This window comes from Sarcophilus harrisii, chromosome 2 (genome assembly GCF_902635505.1).
Source record: "Sarcophilus harrisii chromosome 2, mSarHar1.11, whole genome shotgun sequence".
Classification (NCBI taxonomy): Eukaryota; Metazoa; Chordata; class Mammalia; order Dasyuromorphia; family Dasyuridae; genus Sarcophilus; species Sarcophilus harrisii.
In genome coordinates this window covers 470275570-470288895 of record NC_045427.1, presented here as the reverse complement: position 1 = coordinate 470288895, position 13326 = coordinate 470275570, and the positions used below count along the sequence as shown (strand labels likewise).

At 32.5% G+C, this 13326-nt stretch overlaps 1 protein-coding gene across 4 annotated transcripts in view; it reads left to right on the top strand.

Annotated features, from left to right (window-relative positions):
- The window catches only part of RPGRIP1L (RPGRIP1 like), a 121316-nt gene extending 111096 nt beyond the window's left edge, over nucleotides 1–10220 (top strand). For 3 of the 4 annotated variants that reach the window (XM_031954517.1, XM_031954515.1, XM_012553816.3), the window contains exons 26-28: nucleotides 3359–3492; nucleotides 7218–7361; nucleotides 9712–10220. In XM_031954517.1, coding sequence (XP_031810377.1) covers nucleotides 3359–3492; nucleotides 7218–7330 — 247 coding nt within the window. In that variant the 3' untranslated portion in view covers nucleotides 7331–7361; nucleotides 9712–10220. Of the gene's footprint in view, nucleotides 1–3358; nucleotides 3493–7217; nucleotides 8743–9711 lie in introns of those variants that run through there. The other variant, XM_031954516.1, reaches the window with a different exon arrangement.
- The last annotated feature ends 3106 nt before the right edge of the window (nucleotides 10221–13326 follow it).

Genomic DNA, 13326 nt, shown 5'->3' with positions numbered 1-13326 from the left:
AGAAGGTCCTAGGAGGACACTGGTATTTTAATAGTTTTTCACATACTCCATAGATACACAGGCAATTCTGTTTTGTTTTGTTTTATTTTGTTTTAACATAAAAACTCAGGACAGTATTAGGAATATAAAATGCCTTATAAGCTTCAGTCAGAGTAGACTAGATCCAGAGATTGGCAGCTCTTTTTATTCTTACCATTAGGTGGTACTTCAAATTGAGCTCTTCTAGTGGACAATATCATTTTCATAAAGATAAAAGTTTATATTTGAATCTACCATTGTCTAAAGGCAATTGTTAAAATTAACACCTTGACCTCTTTAAGTTACTTAGAAGCTATATATTCTTTAAAGTTCCATATGATGTGAGGACTAGTTTTCATGACAATGATACTTGTATCAAATAATAACTTATAAAACCAGAGTTGTCAGAATTAGATATATCTAATCAGAATCTGGTTACTTCGTACCATATTAATATATTATATTTTATTGATTTATCCTTTGCCATTTTACATTCACAGATAAACAGATACTTTTTAATTTTTATTTTATTTTATTTTTTATTAAAGCTTTATATTTTTCAAAACATATGCATGGATAATTCTTCAATATTAATTCTTACAAACCTTGTGTTCCAATTTTCCCCCCTTCTCCCACCCCCTCCCTTAGATAGTAGTCCAATATTTGTTAAACATGGCAGAAGGATATATTAAATCCAATATATGCATACATATTTATACAATTATTTTGCTGCACAAGAAAAATCAAATCAAACCAGAAAAAAAATGAGAAAGAAAATAAGATGCAAATAAACAACAACAAAAAGAGTGAAAATGCTATGTTGTGAACCATACTCGGTTCCCACAGTCCTCTCTCTGGGCGTAGATGGTTCTCTTCAACACAAAGCCATTGGAACTGGTATGAATCAGCAGATACTTTTTTTAAAAGTATACATATTGGAATTTATATTTTAACTGTTTATCAAAAGCTATAGTCTCAAATTGATTTGTATTTTTTCAATTCCTCTTAAATATTTTTATGACTAATCCACTTTAACATGTATTGCACAAAATACAAAGTATATATAGCGTATCACTAGACTTCCCTTGTAAAAAAAAAATATATTAAGAACAGTAACTGAAAAACCATGTTAAATAATCTGCATATGATGATTTATATAGGGAAAATCTTCTTTTTTTTCTTCCCTACTAATTTCTCTTTCCTTTTTCTCTCTTGCCCCTAATTTATTTGCTCTTATTTATCTTTTCCTGTCCTTTATCCCTTTCCATCTTCTCTTCTCTTTTATTATCCAAAAGGATAACTCTTTAATGACACTCTCTGTCCATCCTCCTTCCCCACTTAAAAGGCTCACTCTTCTCATAGCCCCATGCCCTTTATAAGAATATTCACTTTCAATTATTACATCCTCAAAAGGGTGCGAACCAAAGTTAGTATCTCTTCTAATTACTACCTGATTTGATATTGATGGCGATGATGCTGATGATGTATGTATGTATTTGTGTGTATACATATGTTTGTATATTTTATTTTGAGAATTAAATGTATTCATGTATGGGTGCTATTTTTTTATACGTAGTTTTTCTGAATTCCTTTAATATTCAGTCTTCTCTTCTTAGTTTAATCTTGTCATTTCCTAGTTTTATATTTGTGAAATTTCAAATCACTTTTCATTGAGAGGAAGCACTGTTTATAAGACTAAAAACCAGAAGTATTACATTTTAAGATTTTAACATCTCCATGGTCTTTGGGAGTTATTTTTCCTTTCTGTGTGTCAAAATTTTTATATATTAAAAGGAGATGAAATTTGTTATTTGTAAAATGCTGTGTAAGAGTTCTTGGGGTAGGTGGTGCTCTATGAATATAAAATTTATCCTTGTTATTATCATATAGCTACTATATTTTTTTATTTTTTATAAAGTATGTTTCAAGATATCCCTTTTTTAATTTCCTCTCTTCTAAGCATATATATTGTTACTAATTCCACTTCCCACTCTGATGATCTGACAATAAATTAATCAATTGCCATAATAGTCTTTAAAAAACTATTATTTTGAAATATATTATTTCACTGGGTTTTAATAGAAACTCTATTCAAAAATCTACTTTTAAATAAAGGACAAATATATTTTAAGGATAAATATTAGATTTTTATAGTGCAGAGCTAAATCTCTACTCTTCATAGTTGGAAGAGGGGACAACTGTGTGTGTGTATGTGTGTGTGAAAGAGAGAGAGAGAGAGACAGAGACAGAGAGAGAGACAGAGAGGGAGGGAGGGAGGGAAGGAGGAAAAGAAGGGGGAGGGAGGAAGGTTATAGAGCAACTTTTATTATGGTTTTAACTTAAGATATTCAAATTCTATAAACATTTGTTGGTACCTAAAATTAGTCTCTTCGGAAAAGAATGAAATGTTATATATTTATTGTAAACTAATTAGCTAGGAATTAAACTTGGCCTTGTTTGCTAATGCTTATGGGAGTTGGGTAGAATCTGCTTATTTTTTAAAGATAACATTTCTCAGAGACAGTGTGTTTTGCAATTGTTTCTGATTTTAGATAATGCTTGTTGAAAAGTTGAAAATGGTAAAATGTATAGGTATCCATGGTTTAAACTACTCTGCCAAGACATATCAAAAGACTACTTCATTTTAGATTCCCATAATTTGGTCAATCCAAGTGTATTTGGCTTCAGTACAAGCCACTAATTCAAATCAGCTCCATCTGAGCAGTATAGTTATGTGTTTAAATGTAAAATTAACTTCGATGCCATAATAGAAAGTTAAAAGATTTCTGAAGTAATATATACATCTTGTATAGTTGTTGACTAAGAGTACATCAGTCATTTAGTATGATTCATAATGATGCCAAGAAGTGTGTAAGCCATTCATTCTTTTAGACTGAATAGTTAGTTAAATTGCATTGCACTAAGCTAAAATTTTGCTAAAACCTATTGAATTTCTGCAGAGAATCCTGAACTAACTTGCACAGCCCTGATCACTTTCATCTTTGTAGCCTGAAAAAAAAGAGATGTTGTTTTAAACGATAATGTTACCAGATGATATGTTTAGTATTGAATATACCCATCTGGCTTGCCTACTAGTTTCCCTAGTTGCCAGAGATGGATACAACAGAGTTTAGAAAAGTAGATGACAATGATTCAGGAATTTTATATCATAATCATATTTGAATAGTTGGCATCACAATTTATTAATAGGAAAGTAACATTCTTTTTAGTGTAACAATTAGAGTTTTAAAATCATCCTACTTAAAGTCATTCCAGAGTTTTGACTGCAAATGATTAAAAGTAATGATCCTTTTTGGTGATTTTTCTTTTTTCTTTATAGTATCCGATTCACTGTGGTAAGTGATCCTCCAGAGGATGAACAGGATCTTGAGTGTGAAGATATTGGCATTTCCCATGTCAGTCTCATTGAAATATTTCAGAAAGAAAAAGACATCATTGAGCAAAATATTGATGGTAAGCATAAAGATATAGCTCAGTTTTTTTTTGATCATGGATAATATGTAAATACAAATTTGTATTTTATAATGTTTTCTTGGTTATGAAAATATTGAGTTGTGATGACCGCGTTTAACACCCAGATTATATTAAAATCAGCCGGAGTCAGAATAAGAGAAAATCCTTGATCTTTATTCTTTGCAGAGGTGAAGGGGAATGGCGGTAGGAAGTAAGAGCAGTCTAGACACGAATCTGGCCAGCAGTGCCTCTGCCTCTCTCACTCCACCTACCAAATCATCTCTATGTCATTTCCTATACAACACATCAAAACTTGCTCAGAGGGTGGATGGGACAATTTTTTCTCCAAACATATATTAATAGAGTATTGTCCAATTGCTATTTAGCCTCACATGCTTGGGACCTCAGTGCATCAACTCGAGCTTCAGCCCATTACATTGAGTAATACAACTTAACCTAGTTCTGAGGCTTTCTTTCCTTTGAAAAATTGAAAAATAATTGTTTGGCTTCATAAGGAATTATTGAATGCTTAATGAATGACTTTGTAAAAAATCTTAATAGAGAAACTTCTTTCTTTCAAAAAACCCTCAAGGACAACTAAAATTCAAGATACAAAAGGGATATCTTTTAAAATTTGTTTTCATTGGTTTTAACATTTCTATTCATGATTCAATAATTTATTAAAATCAATATCCCTACTTTCTCTTTTCTCACTCTCTTCTACAGTCTAACTTCTAATCTTCATAATCCAACTGAAACTGATTTCTCCAAAGTTAACAACTATCTCTTAATTATCACATCCAATGGCCTTTTCTCAGTCCTAATTCTTCTTGATATCTCTTAAAATTTTACAACGTCAGTCACTCTCTTCTCTCTATGTTTTGATGATACTACTTCTCCTATCTAATTTGACTACTTCTTCTTAAGTCTTTTTTGCTAGATCTTCATTTAATTCATGCCTACTAATTGAGGGTATTTCTCAAGGCTGCTAAGCTCTTTTCCCTTGCTCTTATATACTATTTGTCTTGGTAATCTTCATCAATGTTAATTCAATTATCATCTCTGTGCAATTGATTCTCAGATCTATTTATCCAACTTCTTTTCTGACCTCTGAATCACCTATTCTTACTTGCATGCTAGACATCTCCAATCAAATATCCTATAGACATCTCAGATTCAATGTATATAAAACAAAGCTCATTATCTTCCCCCAAAACTCTTCCCCTCTTCCAAACTTTTCTATTACTGTTGAGAACAGCATATTTCTAATAAGTCAAGCTCACATCCTTTGTATTACCCTCAGCTGCTAACTTTCATCATATCATCTATCCAGTTAGTTGCCAAGTCCTGTCATTTCTACCTTCACACCATTTTTCATATTCACTCCTCTAACACAGCTGCCTCCCTGGGATAGGACCTCATCTAATATCTTTTTGTTGGTCTTCCTACCTCAAATCTCTCCCCACTTCAGTCCATTCTCCACTCAGCTGCCAAAATGATTTTCTTAAAGTACAGGTTATGATCACATCACCTCCCTACTCAACACAATCCAGTGCTACTTCCAGGATCAAATATAAAATCCTCTGTTTGATTTTTAAAGCTCTTTACAACCTCCTTTTCTGGTTTTCTTTAATCTCCTCCCCCTACCCTGTAATCCAGTGACATTGGCCTGCTTACTTACTTGAACAAGGCACTCTATCTCGGCCTTTTCACTGGGCATTCTCTACTTCTGGGATGTTTTTTCATTCTTGTTGCTGCTTCCTGGTTTTCCTGGCTTCCTTGATTCAAAACTTGTCTTAAGGCAGCTTTTTACAGAAAGCCTTTACAGGTTCTCTCCACTGTCTATCCCTCTCTCTAATTTGTGACTTCTCTCTGATTCTCTCCCATTTGCCCTGCATAACTCTTGTGTGTTTGAATATTGTTGCCACCACTAGATTGTGAGCTCCTTGAGGGCTGAGAACACTATTTTTCCCTTTCTTGATATCCCTAGCACTTAGAAGGTACCTAACACATAATAAGTACCTGATAAATGTTTGTGGAGTCAGTGATTTCCATTTCTTTTTCTGGGGGCCAATTTGATGGAATTGCATATTGTAAATAAAAACTATCATTTTAAAATCATATGTAGGAAGAGAGAGGTTTTATCATTGGTCTCACTTGCCAGAGTAAGCATGAAAAATGTACTTGGTGAGTCCAGAACGGTGCTGTCCTAGTTTTAGTTTTTGTTACAGCTAAATATTCACACATCAGGATCAGAGGAAGTAATAAAATGCATTTTAATGGGTTTATATATTTTGATGATTCCAGTTGATAAAAATGACACCTTTTAGTGATAGCTTGAACTTTGCAAATAAAGACATTCCACATCCCTTCCATAGGATATCATAACATTATTTTGAATTATTAATAACTAAACTTTGTTCTTCTTGCTGTTTCTTAATGGAAAGAAGTGACAAGAGGACTAGGACTCTGTTTTTGTTTTTGTTTGCATCCTCGGTGCTCTCTTTAACTTGAGATCTTTTAGAGTAAAGATAATAAATAGCTAAAGTTGAGGTAGAGTACTATTAGATGTAGATATAGATTAATAGTAAAAAGAGTACAGTTTAATGGTAAGAATATCAGATATTATTTATCTTATTGACCCTACCAGACTGTACTTTATTTGCATGATGGGAAATGTTTTTTCTTCAATTTTGCTTATTTTTCATATAGCAATATAAAATTGTTCCTTCTTCCTTCATCACTATGTCCTTAATATACTGCCTTTTCACCTGTAATACTTATAAAGGGGAAAGAAACCTTTTTTGTTTATATTTTTATACAGTTCAAACTTGGTAATTATGCAAGTTTTTGGCAGGCATTTGCCATTTTGACATGTGTTAGTAGAAGTTGGGTTTTCTTTTGTTATTGAATCCTGCTCCCTTTTAAAACTTATGTCTTTTATTGTAGGAGTTATAATAAAATGACAGTTGTAGACTTCTTTCAAAGTCATTGTAACCATCAGTATTGCTTCTAATAAAGCAATAAAGAGAGGGTAGGAAATGCCATATTTAAGTTATTCTGCATACAAGTATTGCATTTATTGGTTTCCTTTGGATCTGAAAAATTAAAACTTGTGTATAGATAGGAACCATTTACAAATATATGTGTGTATACATAATATTTTGAGACCAAAATAATAGGGAAAATTATTTTTTTTAAGGCTTAAATAGATTTAATTAAAAGAGATAAACAAGACACCTACATTTTGATAAAAAGTATCATAAATGAAAAAGCAGTATTAGTACTGAACCTATATGTACCACATACTATAGCATCTAATATTTTATTTTTTTTTTTATTTAATAGCCTTTTATTTACAGGATATATGCATGGGTAACTTTACAGCATTAACAATTGCCAAACCTCTTGTTCCAATTTTTCACCTCTTACCCCCCCCACCCCCTCCCCTAGATGGCAGGATGACAGTAGATGTTAAATACATAATAGGGAAAATTAATGAAGTATAACTACTCTGTGTGTGTGTACATATATATGTGTATATATGTAAAATTTCAGGTTTACCAAAACCTCATTGGATCAGTCTTAAATTGAAATGGGCAATTTTTACCTAGATGGTGATTTTTAAGTTGACAGACATTTATATGGGACAGTCTATGTGATTTAAAAATATGAAACTTTGGAAATTGAAATTATTCCGTATTTTTCTCTTGTTTTCTCTCCAGTATTTGATGCACAAGTGGATGATGAAGTAATTGGCAAGCTTAGAATAACAGTGGAGGCCTTGCATGCCCTGACCTCTGTCTATGAGGAATACAAAGATGAATTGAAGACATAGAAAATGTTCCTAAGGCATCGCTTTCTCCTGAGTAAATGTTCCCATCAATAGCTGTTAGATGAGACTTTTGTAATTACTACAGTATATTTAATGTATAATTTATGCACAGCAGAGCCTGAGTTTGAAGTTATAAAGTTTTGTATACTTTTTGATTTGTTTATTTTTCGATTCCCTCCATCCCACAACTGCTGTCCCCCAGGGTCTCAGCCCTCCACAGGGGCCAGCAACCTTTTCAATAATTCATACCTACACGATGGCATGAGGAACACTCATTTGCATTTTCTGCATTTTTCCTATGAAGAGCAAGAAGGCAAATCAGTTTTTTATTTTTAATAAGCAAGAAGCATGTCTTCGAAAACTTATGAAAAAATACTTTTATGTTATCCCTAATCACCCAACTAAATGGAATGCTGTGATTAGCCTCATTAAGAGTTTTTTACTGTGAAGATTTTATTAGAAGCAATATATGAAAATTACTTGGATTAATGTGTTAATCTTCCTCTTTAAAATGCTAATATCCATTTTATGCACATTAAAGCTCAGTATGCATTTCTTTGATGCATGCAGTTTCTATCAATTAAATATAAAGAATGAGACTAGCCACAAGACTTATTAAATTACTTCAAGCTTGGGGGGTTTTTTTGGTCTTTTTTAAAAATAACTTCACTCCTTCAGCTAACATTATTATCAGATATTTGTGATGGTAGTATAGAAAGAGGGACATTTGTGAATACATAAAGATATAAGTCTAAGAAATTTACATCTTGAAAACTGGGGATTCTTTATCGAAAGAAAGTATTGAAAGCATGGCTCAGGTTTCAATATGTTTAGTTAGAATTGAAAAGACAGGAAAGTATCTTTTTATCAATTTTTAAATTTACATCAAGCATATACAATGCTTAGTTGTATCTGGATAACTAGACCTAGAAAAGCAGCTCAGAAAGTTAATTTTCTACCTTTTAACCAATCTCAATGAAGGATTTAATTGATATTTTTAATGGAGCTGTGAATCAATGCTGCAAAAGAATTGTCTCTAGAGGTCTAGGATATAATGCATTTCATTTTTTAATTTACTCTTTTATTTGTCATTTTCTTCAAAGGATTTTATAGGCTGTGGGTTTTCACTGTTTGCAAACAGGCTATGTTCCTTCTTAAGCATATGTAAAGTATTCAGAGAGATAAGTAATTTATTAAAATCTACCTAATTTGCCGTGATATATTAAATCTCTGCTTCAGTGATCACAGACCATTTCATTTAGAGAATTAGGCATTCCCTCTTTGTGTGATTAAAGCTCTGGAAAATGAGTTCTTTGCTCCTATTTGTGAACATTCAAAGCCTGCTAATGGCAAGAAGATGGAATAGATTATGAGACAATTCATTACAGTTCAACAGCAAAAAAAAAAAAAAAAAAGGCAGCTATAATGCAAAAATGCAAGTATGAATATCTGCATATACTTTGAACCATCTGTGCTCTAATGGCTTCAATAATGGTTCTTCGTCTTCAGGAGACTTTGAAATTACATCCGTACAATATTAATTTGTTGATGTACATTTTTAAGTCCAATGGAGTATGATCTGACCACAGAAATCTGTAAATTTGTTCTATACTGTTGGACTTTTCTGTCATAAAGCCTATCATCTCAAAGAGAAACCCTGCTTTCTCATTAAAACTTTGCAAATCCTCAGAACAACTCATTGTTCTGGAACCTTCGAGACACCACAAACATCTGCAGACTATACCATTCCAAATCTAGTAAACAGCCACATGTTTGTTGTCACTTTGACTGGCTCTTAGTTCATCTTTTTGGCCATTCTTTCCAGCTTTCTTTGGCTTCATGCAGTTATATTGTCATTAAAGACCTTAATTCTCTCTGTAGTAATTTAAAACAGCCAGATTATTATAAATTTAAGATCAACTGAGTTGTTTCAGGACATTTATTGTGGCATTCTTCCAGGAAGTTTGTGTTATTATTTTAATACTCTACAACCCAAACTTAATACCTTTCCTACAGAGAAAAGCAACTTGCTCAGGAAGGACTCCTTGTGATCTCTGAGCTAAGGTGGAAATTTTGATCAGAAAGTTGTATTCCAGAATCTTGTCAATTCCATTTCCTTCAGGATGCTGCATCTTGTGCATTAATATCAGATATTTAGTTATGTCTTATTCATATTTATCGGAACAAAAAACTTAATCCTCCTGATTTAGTTGCAAATTTTCAATTTCAGCATACTCTAAACTAATTAAACACTCATCTATGTAGCAAATTTAGAATCTACTGGCATATTTTTCATAGTTAGATTTTATTAGACTATTTTCATTAATATGTCAGTTAATGTACATAACTTATATTGCCATATCTTTTTGCTTTTTTTATCCCAGCATTGATTGAAATGTTCACCATCTATTAGATTCCAGAGAAAGTCCAGTCTCTAAAATTCTTATTTACGAGTCAGCCAGTCTTCAGCTGTAGATGGGGTTTAGAAGCTATTGATGACCCCAGCTACACAGACACCCCAACCTAAGGTAACACTTCTGTAAATGTTTGGCAATTGGTATAAATACAAAAAGTCAATCTAATACTTTTGTTGTGGCCTATGCTTTCATTTAGATGTCTAAATAGAAACATGAGTTGTCTTTTTTTGGTCTAAATTCACATCATTTTGCCTATTATAGTAATATCACATTCTTAGCTTCCGTCATAAAAAGTGGTTAAGAAAAATAAGTTTTATAGCTAACAATGCGGTTTATGTAGAGAATTTTTCTCTAAACTCTTATATAGTAACACATTTTCTAAATTTACCATAGTTTACTGCTGTTTAACTTGTATTTGTTTTTTAAGAATTAAGTGGAGAATATCTTTAATCAAATAAAGACCCACATTGAAATTCTATTGTTCCTGTTATTCATTCATTGCCACAAAACATGAACAATTTCTGAATGTTATAAAGAAAGTGTGTTCTGCAGAGTAATCATGTGATTTGGGAAACTCTGCATACACCCATGTTCCCACAACAAAACATAAATTATTTTAGTAATCTGACATTGAGTTGTGACAATGAAAACCAGTGCTTACACATGTTCTTACAAGAATCTGCTCAACTTTTTTGTGGATTTCAAAAATAACTTCTTTTTAGTCAAAGTGAAACTATTGCAGAATTCAGAATGGTTTCCTTATGTATTAGAGAGCAAAATGTGACTCAATTTTGTGAACGAACATCAGAATAAAATGTCATCTTTGTAGTACAGAACCAACAAGGGAAAGCTTTTGGGATGTAAAACTATCAAGCAATTGACAATATCAGTATGATAATTCATCTCCAACTATTAGAGTACATTTTAATAAGTCGCTCATGCCTGAAGGCCTCTTGAGTGCCTTAACAAAGAAAAACTAAACACATGATTTATTATAGATAGGGTAACATGCCTAATTAGATCCACGAATGGGAGCAAGCCCTGCTTTATATCTCCTCATACAGAACATAAACAATCTCCAGTGACATACCACAAATCTAATCTGTGAGACAAGAGTTCTTTGAACTGACAAAATAAAAGAAGAAAACTTACACCCTTCCTCATCTATTTTCCTGTGAGAAATGATTTTTAAATAGACATTTTCATTTATAATTCAGTATGAGAGATAAAATTCAAGTTAAGAACTTTAACCTCTCCTTAAGATGAAGTCTCCAGAACTAGATAAGACCTGAAAAAAGCATCTGGTCCAATTTATTTATTTTACAGATAAGGATATTAAGAAACAGAGGCAGGAAGTGAGAAGGCCTGGACTCAGGTATAAATTTTCCACCTTAAGTATACCACTCTTCACTACACCAGACTCTGGGTATTATAGAGTCAGTGTTCACTCTGAAAGGGCTTCCTTCATTTGACCTAAGAAGGAATTCTCAAAGAGATTAAATACTATAAGACAAAACTAAAGGGTCAGTTATTGAAAATATGGGGAGACTTGTATGAAGTGATGCTGAATCAGAAAAATAATTTATATAATAGAATAACACTTTCAGAAAAACAATTCTGAAAGAATTGAGAACTCTAGTCAATGCAGTGACTAATCATGATTGTAGAGGACGGATAATGAATGAAGCGTGCTGTTCACTTGTTCTTAAGAGAAGTGGTGGATTCCATATTCAAACTAAGATATGATTTTTTTATGCAGCCAATACAAGAATTTATGTTGCTTGACTATGCACATTTATTACAAGGGTTTGGTTTTTCTTTGTTTTTTCAGTGTTGAGAAAGGGAGGGGAGGGATGGTAGTGTGGTATAGAAGTGGGAGTGAGAGAAAAAAATTCAAAAGCAGAAAAAGTAAGTAACCTTCACAAGATGGGGAGTAATTGAGTTTCATACTCAGACCTTGTAACCCCCAAACCACTATTGCTTCCCCTATACCATAGTGCTGCTTCTCTTAAGTTGGGCAAATATTATTTGCTGAATAACAGGAACCTAATCTCATTCTCTGTGGTGCTTTTTCTTTGTCATCCTTTTGGCCCTCGGAAATGAATATATTAAATCATGCTTTCATCTCTTAATTTTTTTTCCAAAAATCTGTCTTGTATTCTATACCCCACATAGCATGAACGCTTCCTTTTCTGGCGAGTCCTTTCCTTTTTTTTCAGTACCTTTTCAGGACTGCCACATGATCCCACATCTCAGTTAAGGCTGCTCCCTTACCACTGTTTTTCTTCTGTATCAGATTTTATCTTCTTATCCTCAGACTCTTAAGTTTTCTGTTGTTCTATTCTTATATCTACCTAATCTTATCTTCTGTTTACTAAATCTTTTTTTCTCCTAACAATCCAAATATATTTTCCAACCTTATTTCTCTTATCTTCCTTTTTCCATTTCTTGCTTCCTTCTGTGTTCTAGCCTACATCTTGTACATTCTCCTTCCTACCACTTAAATAAGATACTTTCTCAATACTATATGAAGTTATTCTTTAATTTAATATGACATTGACTCAATCAGTGAACTAGATATTAGAATAATGGAGGGGATAGAAAACTACATCATCTTTTAGCATATTACATGACTTAAGAACTCAGAAAACAATCCCCCAAAATAGGTACCGGTACCTTGAATCGCTGGTAAGGAATAAAAGAGACAAGTTTTCAGTCTGAGTCATCCCAAGAATATAAGAAATAAGTCAATCTGAACTAAGATTTTAAAATGTATAAGAATTTTGTCATTGTTAAATAGGAGCAAAATCTATCGCAGACAGACAGAATGGAATAAAATGGGATAGATAGAAATAGTATAGAAAAAGACAGACATTATAAGCATGACCAGCAAAGTAATGCTGCCATCAAAAAAATTAACATAATACTGGTTACATTACAGTTCTATACGTTCTGTGAGAAAAGAAAGATAACAATTAATTCCTGAAGTGCTGTGTTCTTCCTCCTGAGATTTAGGGAGACAGAAGGAAGAGGAAATGCTTGGGGAGAAGGGCAAGTGGCATCTTATGTACCCTAGCTTAAGAACAAAAAAGCTTGTGGTGATGTATGAAAATGAAGTCATCTGTTGTCAATCATGTTATGGAATTCTTGGTCACCAAATATATGTAAATAACTAAGTTGAAAACTAGAACATAGTCTGGAAAATATTTTTCTGTCTTAAGTACTTCTTTCCTAAGCACAGATCAAGAACCTTGATTGCTTTCGACTTCAATAAAAGGTGATGGCACACAGTACCAAAGACATTTTTCTCATTTATTTTTGTAGCGTCTCACAACAAGAATGTGAGAAATTACTCTCCCAAGGCAAAAATCTCTCTTCACAAGGATCTTATTGGATTTGCTTCCATTTGAAACTACTTTTTTTTAGCTAATTCTGTAAGAATATGAATTCCTGGCCCACAAAATATTGGAAATTATTACATCATTGCAGTTTGACATGGTCCTAGATGCTATTTTTTTACATTAGCTTTAATAAATAAATATACATTTTAGAATAAAACATAACATTTCACCCATTGATTCA